The 23,391-nt window shown below is 42.0% G+C and overlaps 1 protein-coding gene across 6 annotated transcripts in view; it reads left to right on the forward strand.

Moving 5' to 3' along the window:
• Window positions 1-23,391, forward strand: part of ASTN1 (astrotactin 1) — a 606,833-nt gene that overhangs the window by 578,096 nt on the left and 5,346 nt on the right. For 3 of the 6 annotated variants that reach the window (XM_069737796.1, XM_069737798.1, XM_069737797.1), the window contains 5 exons: window positions 2,952-3,223; window positions 7,321-7,454; window positions 14,595-14,758; window positions 15,679-15,814; window positions 16,348-16,448. In XM_069737796.1, the coding sequence (XP_069593897.1) occupies window positions 2,952-3,223; window positions 7,321-7,454; window positions 14,595-14,758; window positions 15,679-15,814; window positions 16,348-16,448 (807 nt within the window). The remainder of the gene's footprint in view (window positions 1-2,951; window positions 3,224-7,320; window positions 7,455-14,594; window positions 14,759-15,678; window positions 15,815-16,347; window positions 16,449-23,391) is intronic. The other 3 variants (XM_069737799.1, XM_069737802.1, XM_069737801.1) reach the window with 1 other exon arrangement.

Below are 23,391 nucleotides of genomic sequence, written 5' to 3' on the forward strand. Positions count from 1 at the left end.
GTTGTGGAACCTGTTCCTTTGTCCACATATATTGGAATAGTTTGGTCACCATTTGCATCAGAACAGGGCCGCCAGATTTATATACCTCAGCAGGTATAGCATCATTTCCGGGTGTTTTTCAACAAGAAAATTGTTTTACTGCTCTCCTGATTTCATCTCCACTTGGAAGAACATCAAGCTCCTTGTTGATTTCTACCTGGGGCAGGCGAGCAATAGCCTCATCATTGATATTGGCAGGGCGATTAAGAATATTATTAAAGTGCTCAGCCCACCGTTCCAGAATTTGTTTCCTTTCTGTCAGCAGCTTAGTTCCATCTGCGTTAAGCAGAGATGAAGAGCTTGATGACTGGGGTCCATATACAGCTTTGAGCGCATCGTAGAAGCGTTTCTGGTCATGGGTATCTGCATAGCCCTGAATTTCGACAGCCTTCTTGCTAAACCAGATATCCTGCATCTCGCGTAGCTTGATTTGTACCTTTCTTTTTATGTTGGTAAAGGCACCTTTCTTAGCTAACGACGTGGGGTCATTTTGGTACACCTTATACCGCTGATGTTTCTCTTCTAGGAGTGTCTTTATTTCCTCGTCGTTTTCATCGAACCAGTCTTGATTATTTCTGGTTGCTGATCCAAGATGCTCCAGAGCAGTATTATAAACAGCATCTCTCAGAATTGTCCACTGTTCCTCAACGCCAATCTCCTCTGCCTGTAGTATATTTAACAGTCTGCCATCAAGGTCATTGGCAAACTCCCTTGCAATTCTTTTATTTTGCAGCTTATAGATATTCAGCCTCTTTGTCGTTTTCTGCCCTTGGGGTCTCCTCGCAGGCAGGATGCGGAGCCTGCACTTAGACACAATGAGGCGATGGTCAGTCCAGCAGTCTGCACCACACATGGCCTTCGTCACTCTAAAGTCCATCCCATCCCTTTTCCTGGCAATGATGTAATTAATGAGATGCCAATGCCTCGAGCGTGGGTGCATCCATGATGTCTTCTTGAGTGTGGGTAAGCGGAATAAAGTGTTGGTGATGACAAGGTCATGTGTGGCTTGTATTATGTTTCTGATACACCTGTAGAATATACAGGATTATTTTTGTCTGAAGATACTCTTAAGGCCACCCATACACATTAAGGTAATGTTGTGTGAAGATGACAATATCAACGGGTTTGGAGGATAGTCTAATGCATATGTGGGCACCAGACAAATGATGATCGGGAGAGATGTCGATCGTACATGTCAATTTTGGACTACCAATTTCTTTGTTCTCCCTGATATATGCCACTGGCCAACATATTAGTCAGCAACTTTCTCATAGATAACACAGGAGGGCTTCTGTATATGGCAGAATCTGTTGAGATGGCTGTCGGCCAAACGATAGCTACAGCATCGTTTGACCAACAGCATTCTAATGTGGTTGACCAGCATTAATCATACTTGCTACATATCCTGGAGTCTATCACAAAAAGTGGAGACTCTTTGGTCTTCCCGATGTGCTGGAAAATCTCCAAGGACTTACCAAAACCTTTTGAAATCCGGTGAATCCATGTTTCTTGACATTCACGTTACTTGTGCTCTGTTATCTCAGGTAGGTGGAGAAGTGAGGGTGAATGGGCTAAAAAATTGGTGGGAAATCAATGTGGAGGGTGGCCACTGAGAAATGAGGTATCTATTCTAGCATAGCTGTTAGGTGTCGAGTTCCCGCCGCTGTACAGGGGGAATCTCGAACCATGTCTTCTGCGGTCTCCCATTCTTCCCCAACCGCAGAGTAGCCTGCTTAGCAGAGTCGTCGGTCCCAGTGTCTCGCTCAAGATGATGCTATGTGTCTGGTTAATGCTGTTGTCACAGGTTCTTTTATTGTAACCAGCATTAATCAGCAGCAAGCAGATGCTCAAGGGACTAAGTCCTGCTTTTTGCCTACTGAGCATGCCTGTGGGACGACCTCTCATTGGAGGTCAGAGGTCACACGCTCAGGTCCTTTAGCAGCTCTCATTGGACCACTGGGAAGGTCCTGGAAGGCAGCAACTATAAAAGGTTTGCATGGCTGCTCGGCCATGCTCTAGTATAAACTAAAATTGTGTGTATGTGGATGTGTGTATGTTATCTGATGAAAGCTCCTAATCAACCACTTCCCTAGTGTTGTTGCATGTGGGTTGGGTGTTTGGCGCTGACTAGCGCCAGTTAGTGCCATCCAGCATGAGGCACGACACTACAGCATCAATACAGCAGCGTCCACCAGTGCGGCGCCGTGCGCAGCTAGTGTGCTTTCTGGTCCCTAGTTAGGGCGGTTAGAGGTGTCTGCCAGAGCTACACTGCATGCACTCAGTGCGCTAAATCTTTTGTGTTTAGTTTCTCCCTGGCACCACAGTTGCGGCGCTGAGCGCTAGTGGGTCTAGAGGGACTCTAACCCTGTGTCCTTGGGGCAGAGTCCTGTGACCAAACACTAGCGTTCACTCTGCGGTATTGCGGCCCTGTGACGTAACAGGGTTCACCTCCTTTCATACCAGGTGAAGTTAACCCGTGTGTATGTATTGTACTTTCATGATGTAATTGCATTTGTGCCAGAGCATGGCTGTTTTGTGTTAAAGTCCCTCCGGGGTTTATGAAGTTAATAAACCTTACCTTGCTGGACTAACAACATTGCCTCTGTGAACACTGCCTAAGGCCTGCCAGAGAGAGTAAATCCCTACACTACATTCAAAAATTTTCAGTGGTCCACTGTACAGCTCACTGATGCCAATCTTGTAAAGTTAGCACGTATGCTCTTCATAACTCAAACTTGATGGCCAAATTGAGAAATTTTAGCTATATATGATTTTTTCTAGGTTTATGGCCTTCAGGCCATCAATGTCTGATCAGTTGAGTTCTAAACCTTGCAAACCACTCTAATCACAAGGAAGGAGTTACATGTCTCCAAGACAGCTTCAACATCCCTTACAGACTTTCTTTTTCCTAGGAAATACGCCATCTGATGAGTCTGAGGAAAGAGAAAGAGAACCAAAAGTGCTGACATTCCCAGAGTACATCAACAGTCTTCTTGATACCGGCACCAGGCGACTGATTCAAGGTTTGCGCATGGAGTGTCAAAGTCGTGGACGATGTTCCTCCTATTGCCAGTTGTGCCATGTTACTTCCAGCCCAGATTCTCCACCAGAACCTGTTCTTCTAGAAGTCACAAAGGCAGTCCCGATATATGAGCTGGTCTCCAACAACAATGTCACCCAGCAGGTAAGTGAATATTATTCATGGTGCCCCACAGAAAAAGAGATTTTGGCATAGGAGATGTATAGGATTTTAAAACATTTGCCTGACAGAAGGGAAGGTGGCAAAAATACAAAAAATTGTTCTCAACTAAATTGACTGCCATTTATGTTCCAGCCGGTTCAATGGTCTACATATAACTCCCTACAGTGATGATGTGCTGAATATTGACATGATGGCAGTAGACAAGCAATGGTCTCAGCGTATGTAAAACTGCTTAGTGAGTGCTCATTTATTGAAGCTGTTCTCAAATCCATGCCAGAAAAATCAGCGGTTTCACATGAGTGGCATAAGATTTGTGGGGTCAAGGTTCTCAACAAATTTCCTACAGTTTATCTGTTACTTTAATAAGTACATAGACGTTGCATATGAAAAATTGTAAAGAAAAACCAAGAAAACAACATTCAATTTACTTTTCTGTCTTGTTTTAGTAAGGTTCTTGGTTATTTCTAATTCTTGACCTTATTTCAACCCGGAATATACTGAAGTTTTAAATTTATGTCCCAAAGCCAAGTTCTCATTTATGATAAAGAATAATTTAGAACCCATGCACACAGGGTTCAGCTCCGTGCTTTTATGCAAGTGCAAGACAGCTTGGTTTTGCTTACATTACACAGCAGGGTATGGATTATTCAATACATAGACTAATTTAATGCCCTGAACTTTTTAAAACAAATGAATTCTTAACACTTCTCAAATATACTGATGTCAGAGAGTATAATATGGTGTAATAGCTTGTACTCCTGTATGCCACAGCAATAAGTTATTATGAGCCAAGCAAATAAAACAAAAAGTTGTTGAGCCATACAAGAAATTGACAACCAAGAATAAGCATAGTCAAACTTTTCTAAACCTTAGAGGAACCTTGTGCTTAAGTTGATAAGCAAATGTTTCTATCACTACAACCCCATGTCCATATGTCCTATTAGTCATATCAGATGAAACCATAAATCTAACGTGAAGGCAAAGCAATTCCAGATTAAAGGGATTTACAAGACTTTAAGGCTAGGGTCGCACGAGCGCATGTTCTCTCGTCTGAGAGAATCGGGTTGATTATGCTTATTACACTGTCACCAGAATTTGATTAGCTTGTGATCAGATGGAGAAGAAAATGTCTCCATCTCTTCTGCCAGTGCTCAGAAATCGAATTGCACTCAGATATCAACCAAGTGCAGTCCGATGTCTTCCAAGGACTCATTCACTTGCATGGCCAAGTCTTAGCCGAATATCAGATCAAACTTGGGTACGCTGCATTTTTTCCTCTAGACTGGCTCTGTCCGAGGCAAATATCAGACATGTGCACTGGCCCATAAAATAACAGGGGTCCGAGTTTGATCCGATGTTTTGTCAGATCACACTCAGTCTGATAATGCGGTCATCTGCACTAGCCCTGAAGGGGTTTTACAAGACTTTAAGGGCGCAGTTAGAGGGCTGTATAAATTGGACCAAGATCGGACCGCGATTTGTGAACTGGATGGCAGCTCTCCAAACTTGAGTTTGACAGCTACATAGAGATCTATCAAGGAAACAGGAACTATCAAGTTGTCACTCTCTGGTAGGGAGAGCAGCCAGCCAGTCTGTGCATTATGGTCCAATCTTGGTCTGATTCAAGCGTTCATCTGACTGTGCTCTAAAAGGAATTTATCAGCCCTTTCAGCACAAAAGAAGGGTGGAGATAGATAATGGATAGATAGATAATGGATAGATAGATAGATAGATAGATAGATAGATAGATAGATAGATAGATAGATAGATAGATAGATAGATAGATAGATAGATTTCAAGAAGATCGGAAGGTTCGCTGAACTGCCAAGCCATGTTAAGGGTGTAGCTGTGATTAGTTTGAACAGTCCGTCAATTGCTGACAGTCTCCATTCAATGTTCTTCCGGAACACTGGATCTTTCAGGGCTTTGTACGTTGCATGGTGGATATGAATTGTGCTGCAGCTTTCTCCCATTCAAGTGAATCTTGCTGTAGAGCATTCAGTGACAGAACACAATGTACAGAGCTATGCCAATTCTGATGCACCACAGTACCCTCAATCAGCAGATCAGTGGAGGTGCCAGGAGATCTGGTAATGATGATTTACTTATCGACATTGATGTTTGGTAGAATATGGATGTTTAATTCCTACCTCAGTCCGACCCAGGAACAACTCCAACTCATATAAATTCCGACCTTTTCAGCCAAGGACAACCCATATTTGCCTGGATTGGATTGTATAGTAAATATAGTTAGTAAAAAAAAACAAATGTCCATCAAGTTCATCCAATGGATGGAAAAGGTGTAAGGGAATGGGATATATGTACATCCATAATGCATAATCACAGCATATGAGGCAACTTCCTGGAGAATGTATTAAGCTTTTTGTTGCAGATTTCACGAACCAAAGAGAAGCAAATGTTGCCGCACATCTAAATTTGTGCAAAAATTTGAGACTGTCTGAGTTAAGTAGGAAGGAAATTTGGTGCGGTTAGTTTGTCAAATAAGTGTAAGCCCGATTTATTAACTGCAACTTAGAGAAAAGTTGCCATTCTAATTCTAGTGGAAGGAGCGGGAATAAAAACTAATGAAACATCTCTGGACAGAAGTTTTATCTTTCAATTTGCATCAGAGTTACTGTACCAACATTGAGATAAATTTGGTGCCAATAAAAGCAAAGCAGCCTCATGTAAAAACGGCTTTCAAAATTTTCATAATAGATTTCCCTTTCTGTCTATCTTAAGGATATTTTTTTAAGAGTGAATGTCCATTATTACTGCTAACACCATGACTCCGTAGGACCCAACATTTTATGCAGGTTACATTGTAAAATTTTGTCTTCTTGCAGCCACCCTTAGATGAAGCTTAGATGCTTACTGCATACTACTTTAATATTGAAGCATCAGGGTATGCCGACTTACATAAGGATAATACACTATGGGAAAGACCATTATTTTATTATACCAAACTGGCAAAATAATATTCTGTCATTTGGCTAATAGGAACAATGAAAGATTATGCACCTGCGCTTTAGTTATGACTAGGGTTGAGCGACTTTTCTTTTTATAGGATCGGGTCGGGTTTCATGAAACCCGACTTTTTCAAAAGTCGGGTCGAGTGAAATCGGCCGATCCTATAGAAAAGTCAGGGTCAGGGTTGGCCGAAACACAAAACCCAATGCAGTGCATTGGGTTTCTAATGGTTCCCAGGGTCTGAAGGAGAGGAAACTCTCCTTCAGGCCCTGGGATCCATATTTAAGTGTAAAATAAAGAATCAAAATAAAAAATATTGATATACTTATCCTCGGACGCGCCCTGGTTCTCACATGAGCGGTCACATGGGCGTCACGCGACCAATCACAAGCCGCGACGTCATCTGAGGTCCTTCAGGCGCTGATTCTTAGGAAGGAAGGCTGCGGGTTAGAACCAGGGCACGTCCGAGGGTGAGTATATACCTATTAGGAATATACTCACCCTCGGACGCGCCCTCGGACACTTCCTTCCTAAGAATTAGCGCCTGAAGGACCTTAGATGACGTTGCGGCTTGTGATTGGTCGCGTGACGCCCATGTGACCGCTCACGTGACCAATCACAAGCCGCGACGTCATCAAAGGCCCTTCAGGTGCTCATTCTTAGGAAGGAAGGCTGTCGGTGAGAACCAGGGCGCATCCGAGGGTGAGTATATCAATATTTTTTTTTTTTTATTCTTTACTTTACACTTAAATATGAATTCCGATACCGATTCCCGATATCTTAAACATATCGGAACTCGGTATCAGAATTCCGATTCCAGATCAGAAGATCGCCGACCTCATGGCCGACCCCACACAGGGGTTGGGTCGGGTTTCATGAAACCCGACTTTGCCAAAAGTCGGCGACTTCTGAATCTGGCCGACCCGTTTCGCTCAACCCTAATCTGCACCTAGGTAATAGCAGGGCTTTATTTAGTCTCCATTTTTTATCTGTTGGCGTACCCAAAGTTAGTTTGCCGTGTGTCTCCGATTTATAGCCAGGACCAATGTTCAGCTGTCTGTCTTCTTACAGCAAGACTCCATGCTCATGGCTGTCTGTCCTTCTCTCAGTTGCTGCAGGAAGCCGTGCTCAGCTCCCTTTGGTGCTCAGGTCGGGGTGATGTGATTGAAGATTGGTGTCGATGTGACTCCACAGCCTTTGGGGTAGACGGACTTCCGACGTGTGCTCCTCTGCCACAACCCATGTAAGGTTCAAAGATCCAGAGTTTACCTATATCTTTATGCTCACTCTATGGTCTTTCTTCTTTCTGTGTTCTCATAGATAAGACCTCTAAAAATAACAGACCTCTAAAAGAATTCTATTGATTCTCCCAGAACTCAATTTTTAAAAAAATCTTATTAGGTTGTTAGAGGCTTTAGACATCATGGAGGGTGGAACCCCAATTTATCAGATATTATGAATTGCTCTTCATTTAAATGGCCACATATCATTTTAAAGGGAACTATATCCGTTTTAGCCCCATCTGATGGCAGCATAACGACCGGGCCAAAACCCTCATTCCAGTTCATTCTCACTTCTTGCTTTTGTTTTTATTTTAAAAAAAGTATTTATCTCTTAACAGCTCTGCTAGAACTCTCAGTGACGATCTGATCACCTACTAGGTAGACCTCCAAATCAACAACGTTGATAAACATCTTTTCCCCTACGCACAGCGTAGACAGAAAGCTGTCTATCAATGGTGCCAGTGGGTCTACACAATTTCTCTTTAAATCTTTAAATGACCGGAAAGGTCGGAAGCTGACCTTTTTGTTGGCAATGGGAATTTTTAAATCACAATCATTACTAAAAATAAAAATGAGAAATCTTGCAATTTGTTGTTTCAGAAAATTCACATATACAGTGCCTACAAGTAGTATTCAACCCCCTGCAGATTTAGCAGGTTTACACATTTGGAATTAACTTGGCATTGTGACATTTGGACTGTAGATCAGCCTGGAAGTGTGAAATGCACTGCAGCAAAAAAGAATGTTATTTCTTTGTTTATTTTTTTTTTAAATTGTGAAAAGTCTTTTCAGAGGGTCATTTATTATTCAACCCCTCAACCCACCAGAATTCTGTTTGGTTCCCCTAAAGTATTAAGAAGTAGTTCAGGCACAAAGAACAATGAGCTTCACATGTTTGGATTAATTATCTCTTTTTCCAGCCTTTTCTGACTATTTAAGACCCTCCCCAAACTTGTGAACAGCACTCATACATGGTCAACATGGGAAAGATAAAGGAGCATTCCAAGGCCATCAGAGACAAGATCGTGGAGGGTCACAAGGCTGGCAAGGGGTACAAAACCCTTTCCAAGGAGTTGGGCCTACCTGTCTCCACTGTTGGGAGCATCATCCGGAAGTGGAAGGCTTATGGAACTACTGTTAGCCTTCCACGGCCTGGACAGCCTTTGAAAGTTTCCTCCCGTGCCGAGGCCAGGCTTGTCCGAAGAGTCAAGGCTAACCCAAGGACAACAAGGAAGGAGCTCCGGGAAGATCTCATGGCAGTGGGGACATTGGTTTCAGTCAATACCATAAGTAACGTACTCCACCGCAATGGTCTCCGTTCCAGACAAGCCCGTAAGGTACCTTTACTTTCAAAGCGTCATGTCAAGGCTCGTCTACAGTTTGCTCATGATCACTTGGAGGACTCTGAGACTGACTGGTTCAAGGTTCTCTGGTCTGATGAGACCAAGATCGAGATCTTTGGTGCCAACCACACACGTGACGTTTGGAGACTGGATGGCACTGCATACGACCCCAAGAATACCATCCCTACAGTCAAGCATGGTGGTGGCAGCATCATGCTGTGGGGCTGTTTCTCAGCCAAGGGGCCTGGCCATCTGGTCCGCATCCATGGGAAGATGGATAGCACGGCCTACCTGGAGATTTTGTCCAAGAACCTCCGCTCCTCCATAAAGGATCCTAAGATGAGTCGTCATTTCATCTTCCAACAAGACAACGACCCAAAGCACACAGCCAAGAAAACCAAGGCCTGGTTCAAGAGGCAAACAATCAAGGTGTTGCAGTGGCCTAGTCAGTCTCCTGACCTTAACCCAATTGAAAACTTGTGGAAGGAGCTCAAGATTAAAGTCCACATGAGACACCCAAAGAACCTAGATAACTTGGAGAAGATCTGCATGGAGGAGTGGGCCAAGATAACTCCAGAGACCTGTGCCGGCCTGATCAGGTCTTATAAAAGACGATTATTAGCTGTAATTGCAAACAAAGGTTATTCCACAAAATATTAAACCTAGGGGTTGAATAATAATTGACCCACACTTTTATGTTTAAAATTTATAAAAATTTAACTGAGCAACAAAACTTTTTGGTTTGTAAGATTTATGCATCTGTTAATAAATCCTGCTCTTGTTTGAAGTTTGAAGGCTCTAACTTATTTGCATCTTATTAAACCTGCTAAATCTGCAGGGGGTTGAATACTACTTGTAGGCACTGTACAGTACATTAATCATAGTGAACCGACTCAGATCCTGTATTTTGTATTGAACCATCTAATGAGCAAGTGCAATGGTCATTACGAAGTAAGGGGGAGCAGGGTCAGCTGTGATGTGACATTAGCTAATGTGGTTAATGAATCCTGTGTCATCAGCAGCATTTAGCGGTGATCCTGCCTCTGATGATTAGGAAACTGCTGTAAACTCTTCCTGAAATGACAGGAAGTATGAGTCTAAAAAAGCCCCAGTGGACAATTTGAAAATTGCAAATTTACTAATTTTGCTTATTAATAAAGACCATGACATAAAAAAAATGCTCCCAAAAATTAAAAATACATGTAACACAAAAACCTGATTAAAAAGTACATAATTTATTTTCTGATGACGAATAACCTTTAAAAACGCTTCTGTAAAGACTACTTTTTTACATGATAATTAGCTAAAGAAGCATTTGAAAGAATTTTTGTGTAAATTTTGTGATCAGTCAATCAAAAAGGAAAAGTCTTGCTCTCTGGTTGATCGAAGCATTAAAGGGAATCTGTTACACTCCCAAATGTTATTAACCTCCAGATATGGAGTTATTCAGCAGGGTAATAAAGTTCTAAAGCTTCCTGGTCCCTCTACTAAAAGCATGGCTACCAGAAGAAAGGCGTAAAAGGAGCTCATGTGGGCAGCACATCTACCTATGTCAATTAGGAGATATTCAAACTGTAGAGGGACCAAACAATTAAGAGACTAACATTACAGGATGGATGATAAATGTATAATCACTGGGCATGCACATGGTGAAACCTCCACTAATTCCAAGAATGAGAGGCCAAAAGTCCCCTGTGTGACTAGAGAAGTAGTAAGCATCTGCGACCAACACTTTTTTAGACCGTGAACGCAGTGGTGGTAATACTGCTCAATACTACTATATTCATGCAGGGAACTTTAGGTCCCCTCTTTTTGTGATCTATGGGTGTCAAGGTAATTGACCCTCAACAATCATCAGCCTTTAAAACAAGTGTCAACCACCTTGCTATTGTCAAGATGTGCTGGTCTGAAGTAGGGAGAGGGGCCTGCAACTGTCCCTGGAGCTGGGACCTTCACTATCCTTATCCCCAGGGTACTCTCGAAGGTAGAAAAGCCTGGGTCTCCAACCTTCACTATCCTTATCCCCAGGGTACTCTTGAAGGTAGAAAAGCCTGGGTCTCCAACCTTACTATGCTCCTGAATGCACACTGAACTCATTCCTCCTCCACCCAGGGAGGTGTAAGACTGATGTAAAACGGATAGCACAAACCAGACAGACAGGGGAAACAGACTGGGATTAAAGGAAACTGCAATCATAAAAAAAGTCTCAAGAAACAACAAAATGGAAACCGAGGGAACAGTAGGAGTAACCAACCAAAAGGGAGAGGATAAGGAAATACAAACACCACCAAAAAAAGGGTAAACACCTACTGACTGTCACAAATAAGGATTACTCCTTCAACACCAAATTGGGTAGTTGTGAGACTTCACCAGCAGGGAACAGAGGAATCAGTGAGGTTTAAATAGAAGGCCCTGCGGAGTGATAGGATAGTAGGCCAAATAGTAAATGGAAAACACCTGCTGTAAGAAAGGAGTAGACGAAAGACAAAGAGTAATCAGCACCCGGACTGCGACAGGATCTCCAGTGTCTCAGGGGATAGAGACAACCACCAGACTGCCGGATCGAATCCTGAGGCGTCACAGCTATGTGGCGGACCGAGCTATGGGCCGACATCTGGTGCCAGCTGACCTTATCTCGTTTGACCATACTTTTTGCTAACTCCTGTAGACCCCTTTTGTCTTTCCACATCACCTTTCACAGATCACTGTCATCCTTAGCCCCCGCTCACACTGCTGGCGACTCACAGCTCTCGCTTCCATAACAGGATATTGTTTGTCGCTGTCTCATCTTTTATGTGATGCAATAAAACATATTTTATTGATAATTATGTTTCCACAGTTCCCAGTCTCATGTTCGGCTTCACACATCTCTGAGCTTTGTGGGATATGAGTAATAATTTTCTTTTTTTTATTAAGTTATGGATCGCAGCTTGCTAAACCAATTTAGTAAGCTGCGCGCGGCGCGCCTACCCTCTGTATGTTTCCTGTGCTATAAAGCGCTCTCTCTGCTCCATAATCTGATCTATAGGGTTGTGTCACTGATTCATAAGCTCAAATCATTACAAATATGGTAAGTCAATAAAAAAATGTAACTGCGAAGACGCTTCAATAAGCCTGTTGAGACATATCGTGTATCTAGGGCTTTAAAGCAAATTTTGCTCTATGGTTAAAAATGTCCTAACATAGTGCAGGTCTTAGTAGACGCTATCTTTAAAGTGAATCTGTCACCAGGTTTTTGCTACCCCATCTAAGAGCAGCATGATGAAGGTGCAGAGACCCTGATTCCAGCAATGTATAATTTAATTTATTGCGTGCTGCAGTTTTGATAAAATCCCACTTTTTTCTGCTGCAGATCAACCAGTTCTCTGACTGCTAAGCTGTGTATAAGCCCGCCCACACTACCGATTGGCAGCTCTCTGTGTACACTGTGCATAGGCAGAAAGCTGCCAATCAGTGGTGGGGGCGTGGTTTTACTCTCTGCCATCAGGTTTATTAGTCTTCTGCTGACAAAACCGTGATTTTATGAAAACTGCACAGAGCAGTGCAGTATGTGACACATCGTTGGAATCAGGGTCTCTGCCCCTACTTTATGCTGCTGACAAATTAGCTAGCAAAAACCTGGTAACAGATTCCTTTTGAGGTGATAGTTGCCTCTCTGTGCTCCTTTGTCTATGCGAAGCTAAACAGGTTTCACATATGGCATTCCTAACCCTGGTGCTCTATGAGCCTGTGTATTGTGCTTTCTCACCCCAGAAGTAATGCTTGTTGGGCAAAATACTTCTGTACTATGCTCTTTTCTCACAGATTCTAGAAGAGTCCATAAAATATCGCTCTTTAGTAATTGGAGGCACACTGAGGAACGATATACGCCCATATAATTTTGGATACTGAAATCTGATGAAAGATCAATTTTCAAATCAATAAGGGGAGTTCTTGGTCAAGATCTTCTTCACTTGGCCAGATTGAAGAGCAGCTAGAAATACTATCCTGTATTGTATTGATCATGCACTGATTTGAATGGGCATTGTGCAATGCATTATTTCTCCTGCGGGGGCACTGTAGGGAAATTAAGCACTTACTGATAGGGTGCTCCACTAACGATCACCGAGGATCACCGAGCACTGAACATAAATCTAGGTTGATTGCGTGCAGCTCTGTGCCTTCTCCTTCTATTCTACCTTTTGTGCTGCCGCTGTTGGTCTTAGCACTGGACTGAATTATTGGACAGCGGAGTTGAATATTTCATGACATGAGGTCAATAACTGTTCCGAGTATACTCTCCAATCAGTTGATTTATTGATCAGAAACATGGATATTGATCAAAAGAAAGTGTCTATAGATTTTTAATAAAAAAATGTGAAGATTGGATTTCTTTTTTTCTTTTTTTTTTTCTTTCTGGTGGCTCAAACAAGAGAGAAGATGTAAGAGCCGGTAGATATCTGATCGACCATAGTTGTCAGTGCAATGAATTGTATCGCTCCGTAGGGCCTACTTAATAAAAGCCAATTTACATTAATTATTGCTTAGCTAAGTTTGGTAAAAACATCAATGACATTAATCAATAACAGAATCCAAGTTATTATTTAATCCTTAACTCTTCTTTATCCCTTGGCATCGTGCTTGGTATTTTTCCGGGAAATCTGGTTTTGTCGTACAACACTCCTAAAGACTTAGCGTTAGGGAATTTTAATTCTACCAATGTTCGGAATTTCCTTGGTGGAAAAAAAATGAGAGAAAGGAGCATGTTCTGAGGGTAGTAGATAAAAATATAAAACCAATTGGGTGCAATGGGTGCAGCCAAGCTGGTATACTGTGGAAATATCCATCTTAGGGGATTCTGGCAGAAATTGATGAAGTTTAAAAGGACCAAATGAAGGACACTGCCATCAAACAGGAGTTGGGCAAATGGATCCAATAAGTACAGAGAAAACAAAAACTAGTAATAATAAACTTTTATTTAAAAAAAACACTATACGTTTCGGCTGCATTCAGCCTTCCTCAGGTGTATAGCAAATGGTCAAATAGTAAGCTCTTATATACCTTTCACATAAGATGGGCAGAGTTATCAATTATCAAAACAAGCAAACAAAAAATGTTAATTGATAACTCGCCCTATTTTATGTGAAAGGTACATAAGAGCTGACCATTTTCTATACACCTGAGGAAGGCTAGATGCAGGCGAAACACATAGTGTTTTTTTTTAATAAATTTGATTTTTATCTATCTTTTGTTTTATCTCTACTTCTTGGATCCATTTGCCCTCTATCTTGATGGGAGCACAATCATCTGGTCCTTTTCACTTCATCAGGGAATTTTAATTATGATTCCTGCTGGGATGTGGAATGTGTTGGTAATATACAATATAAACAACAAAAAATAAATAAAGGAAACGCAAGGTTAAAAAAGTAATGCATCTACTTTCCTCTCCAAACTGCTGCTCCCCATTAATTACAAATCAATAACATTTTCTTGCCCTATGCCAACACTTTCTATGATAGGAGTTAGACCTTTAATGATTGTATTAATTATTAGCGAAATTTACAGATGTAGCAGCCATTATCTTAGCAGCCAAAGGCGCTCTTAAATGTTATCTACATAGCGAGGCAGATCTATACTAAGTGTGTGAACATAAATAATGTAGGCATGCCAAGTGCTCCCAAGCAGTTGGCGCTGGTCTTCGGGATTACATGTCTGCTGCAATACAAATACACTATCTGGATATGTCAGGATTCAAGACCCTCTGTTACGTCCCCATAGGTTACACCTATCTATGCTGCAGGAGCCCAGCAGTTCCCTCCTGGTGCTTGAATGGATGCATTATGAATCCCCAATCGGAGCGCGAATAGTCGATTATCTCATTAGCCAGGAGAAGGTTACAGACAAACTGGACCATTCCAAAATGGAAACAGGTAACAGTGACGGTGAGAAGAGTTCTTTCAACATAAATCACGTTATTTTTAGATAATTAAGTTAATCCAATGTAGTAAAACACTTAATATCTGACAGATTAGATTTATTTGATAATTTGCTAGATTCCTGAAGATAAAGCCACTAAAGCCCTTCATGCAGAATAAACATCTGTCGGGAGAATGATAGCTCGACCAATCCTTCAGCTGTCAACTATATTTCTCTAGACTCCTCAATAAACAGTAGGACACTCTCTGCTGAGCTTCCCTGTGTTCTCAAGGAAAGAGTCGCTGCCAGACACATCTGGTGGTGGCTTATCTCACCAAGAACCAAAGTATCACCAGTCCAAAATCAGACCAGATCTTCAACCCCCCCCCCCCCCCCCCCAGCAGTCATCCTTGTGCAAGAGATAGTCACCAGAGCAATTAAAACCTAGCATACAAGTCATTTGGACATGTTTCGCTGCTAATCATACTTTATCAGGGGTACATGGGTTATACACGGGGCCGGACTGGCCATCTGGCAATTCTGGCAAATGCCAGATGGGCTGGTCCAGTTGTGGGCCGCATTGTCTGCTATGCTGTTAACAGTATCAGCGTCCTCAAGGTGCTGTTGAGACGTAGCATCAGGGGCAGGATCAACATGGGCCTATCTGCTTTCAAATGCCAGAGCTAAATTTCACTCCCAGTCCATGCCTGGTTATACATTTACATAAACTCACCCATTTATTGTTTAGGTCAGCCCTTCAAAAAAAAAAACCTCTAAGCAAGTGTGTACATTTTTTTTCAGAATTAATATATATCTACTATATCTGGTAAAGATTCTAATATATTAATTTCAGCTGTTATATTATATACAGTACATTGCATTTATATCTTTTATATTCCAGAATAATATTGCACCGCTTATTTTCTATATCTTTTTCCATTATCAGAGACTGTCTTAAGTTTTGTTGAAGATATAATCTCAGGAGCAAAATCTCCATGTGTGATGCCAGCCCAAGTCCCTGACAAACATTCTTCGGCTATATCGATCGTGGTCCGCTGCTTGGAGTCTGACACTTCTTACACGTGAGATCCATCCTCCGCTGCTCCATAATGTTATTTGATTATCAGGGGTATAATGGAGTCAGACTCTGCCGGTTAGAGTCCTCTGATTCTATTTTCATTTAAATTGACCATCTTTAACATTAGCAAAGTGAATCAGTGAAGTGAATTATTGTGGAGCATTGTGGGAAAAAAAGGTTAATAGATTTTGCTATTAATAGTCCCTGTATTATTTAATAGGTGACATGCTGTTGCCTTAGGACTTATGGGCCCCTTAATAACCCCGGTTTGGTAAATTAATCTTTTCTTATTACTCCCATTTAATCATCTTTGGTAATATCTATTCACGTTGAGGTCTTAGTTTGGCCAAAGTCTGATAAGCTTTCCACCGTGCCTTAGGGTTTCGCTCTTTATACTGTAGCTGGTAATATAATTTGTGGTCTTCATCACAGACAGGTTTAGAAGCTTAACCCTTGTTCTTCCCTGACTTAAGAAATCTTTCACTACGTCTTGTGCATTGATCAAAATAAAGTAGTTTTGTCTCCCCGCTTGATTAGGTTCACACTTTGGGGAGTTGATAACACAGGTAGACGTTCTGAGCCGAGCCATGTGACTGTACGAATGCCATGTCCAGAGGTGGATGACGTCAAGTCTCAAGGTAAAGATTATGTTAAATTTAAAAAAATGGGATGTTTAAAGGATATCAAGTAAAGTTCATGCCAATCGATTCACACATCCAATACCATCGGCCATGACAGTGGTTTCTGGTCACACCATGGTGGACGGAGTACTGCCTCTTATCCGGCTCTTCTTTTGATTATTTGCCCTGGCATTACGACAACGTGGTGGCGTGATTGAACACATGATGTCTCGCCAGACCACCAAATCAAAAGAAAAGTCACAGTGGTCAGCAGGTTAGTGGAGGTCCTCTTTCTCACCTACAGTAGTCACAGACTATGGAATGGGAAGTGGATAAATTCACACCAACTCTAATAGCACCAACCAACCCCACCAACTCCAGCAGTCCCATGGAGAATGAAAGGTAGAGTTGGCACGAGTTACTGCCACTCCAATCTGACTAACCATTTCAAAGCCTTGTTCTTGGGATCAGTAGAGGTCCCAGCGGATAGTTGATAGCTTTTATGGCTGAGAATAGCCCTTTAAGCAAGTCGATTCGTGCTGCTCAAACCAAAGAGGGCAACCAGCTTACCATAATAGCCTGATTTGGTCCAGAGCAAGTAGTAGCATCACTGCCGAGGATGGAGATAGCCATATAGCCATGGAAGGAAAGATTATTAAAAAAAAAATCCATAAAAAAATGACTCCATCAATGGAAACACCAACGTGTTTCTGGTACACACGGCATAATCATGCCAATAAAGATAAAGATTTTATATCCATGAATCTGGATTCCCTTCCATGACTATACAGCATGAATCAGAGTCTCACTTCACCATTGCAGCCAGGTATATTTTTCTCTATACTGCTCCGACGGTTCAGAAAAAATATAGCTTGAGAAGATAGCCGACTGACTATGTCTGGCACAACATCATCACATGATTGACTGACTGATCTCACCCTATCTACTCACATGGAAAAGATCTGTCAATCACCTGGAGCGACACTTGAAGAAGGCGGCTCTTCAAACTATATTTTTGCGCTGATTTATGCTACTCTAGTTTGGGCAGCATGAATCAAGTGACATGTTCCTTTCAATTTCCGGCAACTGAAGTAACACTTCCATGATAGCTGTGAACTAAACCCAGGCGCATAGCTACAGGGAGTACAGATGTAGCAGAAGCACTCAGTCCTTGTTACCTGGGGGGTCCCAAAAGCCCCTCCGCCACACAGAAAGATACCACCATCAAAAATAGTGCATCGTAGATAAGGGCTCTTTTACAGATTTTGCATTGAGGCGCGGAGCTTCGAGTTAAGCCTTTGGCTATATACGTTCCTATGACAACATACATTTTTTTGCATCTAGAATGCAATATATTATGGAGACTTCCGTGATTTCTTCTCTTAGAAAATCAAAATAGCACCCAAGGGAATGGTCGTGATTTCAGTATACTTAAAGGGAACCTGTCACCCCCAAAATCGCGGGTGAGCTAAGCCCACTGGCATCAGGGGCTTATCTACAGCATTCTGTAATGCTGTAGATAAGCCCCCGATGTATCCTAAAAGATGAGAAAAGACGTTAGATTATACTCACCCAGGGGTGGTCCCGCTGTTGGTCCGGGTCCGGCGCCTCCCATCTTCATCAGATGACGTCCTCTTCTGGTATTCATGCTGCAGCTCCTGCGCAGGCGTACTTTGTCTGCCCTGTTGAGGGCAGAGCAAAGTACTGCAGTGCGCAGGAGTGGGCCTCTCTGACCTTTTCCGGCACCTGCGCACTGCAGTACTTTGCTCTGCCCTCAACAGGGCAGACAAAGTACGCCTGCGCAGGAGCTGCAGCATGAATACCATGAGAGGGCGTCATCTGATGAAGATGGGAGGCGCCGGACCCGGACCAGCAGTGGGAACGCCTCTGGGTGAGTATAATCTAATGTTTTTTCTCATCTTTTAGGATACATCGGGGGCTTATCTACAGCATTCCAGAATGCTGTAGATAAGCCCCTGATGACGGTGAGCTTACCTCACCCGCGATTTTGGGGGTGACAGGTTCCCTTTAAACATCGTAGTATTCCATAAAGTTCAGCACTCTTGTTTTTTTTAGATCAATGTTGGTCTTCCTGGTACTAAAATACAGTAGAAGTCAAGATATTTACTTAGAACCATGACAAGCTTCCCATCATCTTGTGCATATTTTATAATGAAATGCTCCGCGCTGTAAATAAATTAATAGGTAGACGATGTTAAAGGGAAAAAAAAACATGTAAAATGCATCAGAAAATATAAAACAACTCTGAGAAGAAAAAAAAAAGTTGATTGTTTTGCTATAGCGAGATTAAGTTTGGTGCCCAGAAGAGATATTGTAGCCCGCACCCTCCGCCTCTGTACAGTCCCTGCAGCACGCAGATCACAATTACATAAAGTAGTCAAAAATTCATGCTGCATAAAGCTGAATATTTTTTACTATTCAATGAAAGTTTTTTTTAGAAATAATACCATATATTCTCGCTAAGACCTTTAAATATTAACTTTTTCAATTGAGGTCTATTGGGAAGTGTATATTTCTGTTCCTCTCATGGATTCGTTAACAATCCTGTCTGGTTTTGCTTGTGGGTATAATATAGCATTTACCCCTTGCAATACACATAGCTGTATGTTTGCCTAAGACTTTATATGAATTTAATGGCTTAAATTTTTTTTTTTTAAATGACTATGTGGTAAGGAAAATTTCAATAATGGATCCCCCTATAAGTTCAAAATCATAATCTTCCTGTTTAAATCATATATAAGCAGATGCGGTATATTCCATTACATTCACAAAAGTTGCTCCCATAGGGAATTTGCTCTATTCATAGAAAAACTAATATAATAGTAAAGTCATAAAAGAACCAAAAGATTTTTGTTTGCTAAAATTAATAATTTGTTATCCCACAATAAGGACCAAGTATCCATCCAATCGAAAACTGTATTCTATAATTCTTCAAAAGTTATAATCTTAGTGTGTATGGTGCGGATAAGGTAAAAATGTTTGGAATGTTTCATAAGAATATTGAGAATAAACTGTAATGGAATTTATTGCCAAATGTAATTGGTTTTCAATCATTTTTATTGTTTTTTTTAAAGCCATATAGATATATGGGTAAGGAGAGGGGAAAGGAAAAATTTGGAATGGGTTTTAAGGAAATATTTACCACAGAGGCAGATTGTTAGCGGTTCTAGACAGCGGCACATTATTTGTGAGAAACGTTACAGATGCATAACAGGGTACGCTGGGGGTTTCCATCTTCCCGGCACATGGACACATAGATCAATGTGTTACGCCGCTGTGCCACTGTACCGTAGCTGCACTCTTGCGAACAATGTAGGGATCTCTCACTAGCTACCACCTTAGTGACATACCCCAGCCTAACTGACCCCATATTCCTTCGCTGTGGACCTCCAGGTCTGGATAACACTGCGACCTACTTTAACTCTTCCAGATTAGGTGCACCAACGTGCCTCCTATGAGAAAACTGCCACAACTCTAGGATTGCTTGTTGAATAACTTGCTTCCTTGCCATTCTGTTGCTTCCACGCATAAACCCATTGATGGTAATTCTCCCCCGAGGGTGTCCTTCCTTATCTCTAGCTCACTACCCACTAAAGGTACCTTCACACATAACGATATTGTTAATGATATCGTTGCTTTTTGTGACGTAGCAACGATATCGTTAATAAAATCGTTATGTGTGACAGCGACCAACGATCAGGCCCCTGCTGGGAGATCGTTGGTCGCTGAAGAAAGTCCAGAACTTTATTTCATCTCTGGACTCCTGCTGACATCGCTGGATCGGCGTGTGTGACACCGATCCAGCGATGTCTTCACTGGTAACCAGGGTAAACATCGGGTAACTAAGCGCAGGGCCGCGCTTAGTAACCCGATGTTTACCCTGGTTACCATCCTAAAAGTAAAAAAAAACAAACACTACATACTTACCTAACGCTGTCTGTCCTCCAGTGCTGTGCTCTGCACTCCTCCTGTACTGTCTGTGTGAGCACAGCGGCCGGAAAGCAGAGCGGTGACGTCACCGCTCTGCTTTCCGGCTGACCGACGCTCACAGACAGTACAGGAGGAGTGCAGAGCACAGCGCTGGAGGACAGACGGCTGTAGGTAAGTATGTAGTGTTTGTTTTTTTTTACTTTTAGGATGGTAACCAGGGTAAACATCGGGTTACTAAGTGTGGCCCTGCGCTTAGTTACCCGATGTTTACCCTGGTTACCGGCATCGTTGGTCGCTGGAGAGCTGTCTGTGTGACAGCTCTCCAGCGACCAAACAGCGACGCTGCAGCGATCCGGATCGTTGTCGGTATCGCTGCAGCGTCGCTTAATGTGAAGGGGCCTTAACTATAAAACCAGGAACTCACACACTGGTCCCTTTTACTCATCCATAATTATGGGCCAGCCATACAGTTAACCTGGTCACTCCTAAATATCAGGAACTGCAGCCTCCAGGAGGATAAAACATGCAATAAAATATAATCTGCGCACAATACAAAATTAGGGTATTAACCCATCTTCTCCACAACAATCTGATACAACTCTACTGACCAACATTCAATAAGTTACTGTTCTTGGAATGCAAGAACTAAAAACTGAAAGCGAAGAGGAGCTGGTCTCTGAAACTTGATAACAATTGTGGATCATCTTTTCATACAGGTCTGAATTAATATTTCCTAGTAATTTATAAATAAAATGATGACTGAGTGTTAATAATTGAGGGTAAGTCTGTATACATTATCCTATCAGTGCTGTCTTTGTGGGAACATCCCCCTACGACAAGAGAAAGAGTAACACCCAGTTATGATTTCATTCTTAAATTTATAGGAAGATAGAAATGATACAGTGTACAGATGAGAATATAGAATCTTCTGGAATTGTTATTTAATGAGAAATAAAATCATTTATTAATGCAGGGATACGGCAGGTGACTTCTAAGTCCTCCTTTCCTACGTATTCAGATAGCAAATTATAAAGGAGAACTTGTCAGCTGATTAATGTTGCCCAAACCGCGTGCAGCATAAATCAGATACTGGCTACCAGGGATATTTTTCATCTAAGCACTCCCGTGTTTCAAACAAAGTATACTTTAAAGATCCAACACCTTTCTATGTGATTGAATCCCATTGCCTGTCTACGTGATTCCATAGCAAGAGACCTGCCAATCAGCTACAGAGGTGGCTTGGAAAAGGTGATCGTGTCGGAGGCCGTACTCAGCTATGATCCCCAGCCAGATCTTGAACGCGTATTTTCTCTTAAACCTTGGTGCATTTCAAAGAAAGATGTACCTGGTGCAAGCATTCAGCCAGGCCCGAATTCATGATGCTTGCATTTTAGGCACCATGAATCAGCTAACAGGTTCCCTCATGCACAGAAGGGTTCCCGAATGCACAGGGCAGCATGGTGGCGCAGTGGATAGCATTGCAGCCTTGCAGCGCTGGGGTCCTGGGTTCTAATCCCACCCAGGACAACATCTGCAAAGAGTTTGTATGTTCTCTCCGTGTTTGCGTGGGTTTCCTCCAGATTCTCCGATTTCCTCCCACATTCCAAAGACATACTGATAGGGATTCTAGATTGTGAGCCCCATCGGGAACAGTGATGATAATGTGTGCAAAAACTGTAAAGCGCTGCGGAATATGTTAGCGCTATATAAAAATAAAGATTATTATTATTAAGGAGTTGTACATCATTTGAAAAACATGGCTGCTTTCTTCTCGATGATACTCAGATATCACTTGAGTATCTGGGTGCTCGGATATGCTCGGCACTCGGCAAGCATTAGCCGGTGCTTGTATTTGAATTGCCGGTCAGTCACTGTAATACTGTAGCCATCTTGGTAATGGCATTACTGTGATTGGCTAGCTGTATTATATCATCAGTGGTTGTAAAAGAACAGGCGCCGCCACGGTTGGCACACTGACGCCATTGCACATCTAAGGGACAGTTCTAATTGGAGGCAGAGAATGGTTGTCCAGGCCTGTGTGCGCACATTTTAATGAACCAGAGTCCTCTAATGATGATGCTGGTGCTGATGCTGCACCATCAGACTAACAGTCCTTCTCTGAGGGTTAATCTTATGCTTTTTCTGTTTGTATCAGATACATTCTGCATTTAGTCTAGAGAGGTACAGTTGGAGGGGCAGGGATTGTGGCAGAATACAGCTTCAAGGCAGGGCTTAGGGCTTTGCAGTCTGTTGCTAAATAAATAACTGCTGCACGTGACCACATTCTTTTTGGGGGGTGAAAAAATATGTGTATTACGTGCCTTGTGTTATTTTTCGGTGGTATATAGCACTTCAAAAAAGCTTTGAACATTTTTTCTGGTTTCAATTAGTCATCAATAGAGTATTACATGCTTTGTGTTAAATAGGAGTGCCACTATATGACAATTTGAGCAGAATGTATATGGGCCTTACTTTATGGTTAATACTGGGTGTATCCAAGTCCCCCTTCCATCTAATATTTGGCAGTTCTTGCTTCCTTCATAAATTATACTGAAATTTCCATTTTTTTCATAAAAAATTTCAATTTTGGCTCACTTATATTAATTTTTTTAAATTATTATAAAAAATGTTCCTTATCTACAAGTCATTATACAGGAAAGAATGTTTCTTAACAATTTTTTCTGTAAACTCCAATTTCTCAGCACTTTTCCCCTCCATTTGAACATTTTCACTGCCCCCCAGTCCTACTGAAAGGGTATGCCATAAAAATGCTTAGATTTCCCTATGACTCCCATTATACCCCTTACTCAAAACGAACATCCGAGCATTGGGAGTTGCTTGGTTCGAGTAATGACATCCGAGTATTTTAGTTCTCGCTCATCCCTATACCTCACATGTTCACAGGTTGTGTCTAGTTTTGCATCTCACCTTCTTTTAGGTGTTAGGGGCTATGCTGCAATACCGCCCCCAATTTATGGATAACTGTTGCACCATTCTGGCTTAAACCATG

The sequence above is a fragment of the Ranitomeya imitator genome, chromosome 8 (assembly GCF_032444005.1).
Source record: "Ranitomeya imitator isolate aRanImi1 chromosome 8, aRanImi1.pri, whole genome shotgun sequence".
In the NCBI taxonomy this organism is placed as follows: domain Eukaryota; kingdom Metazoa; phylum Chordata; class Amphibia; order Anura; family Dendrobatidae; genus Ranitomeya; species Ranitomeya imitator.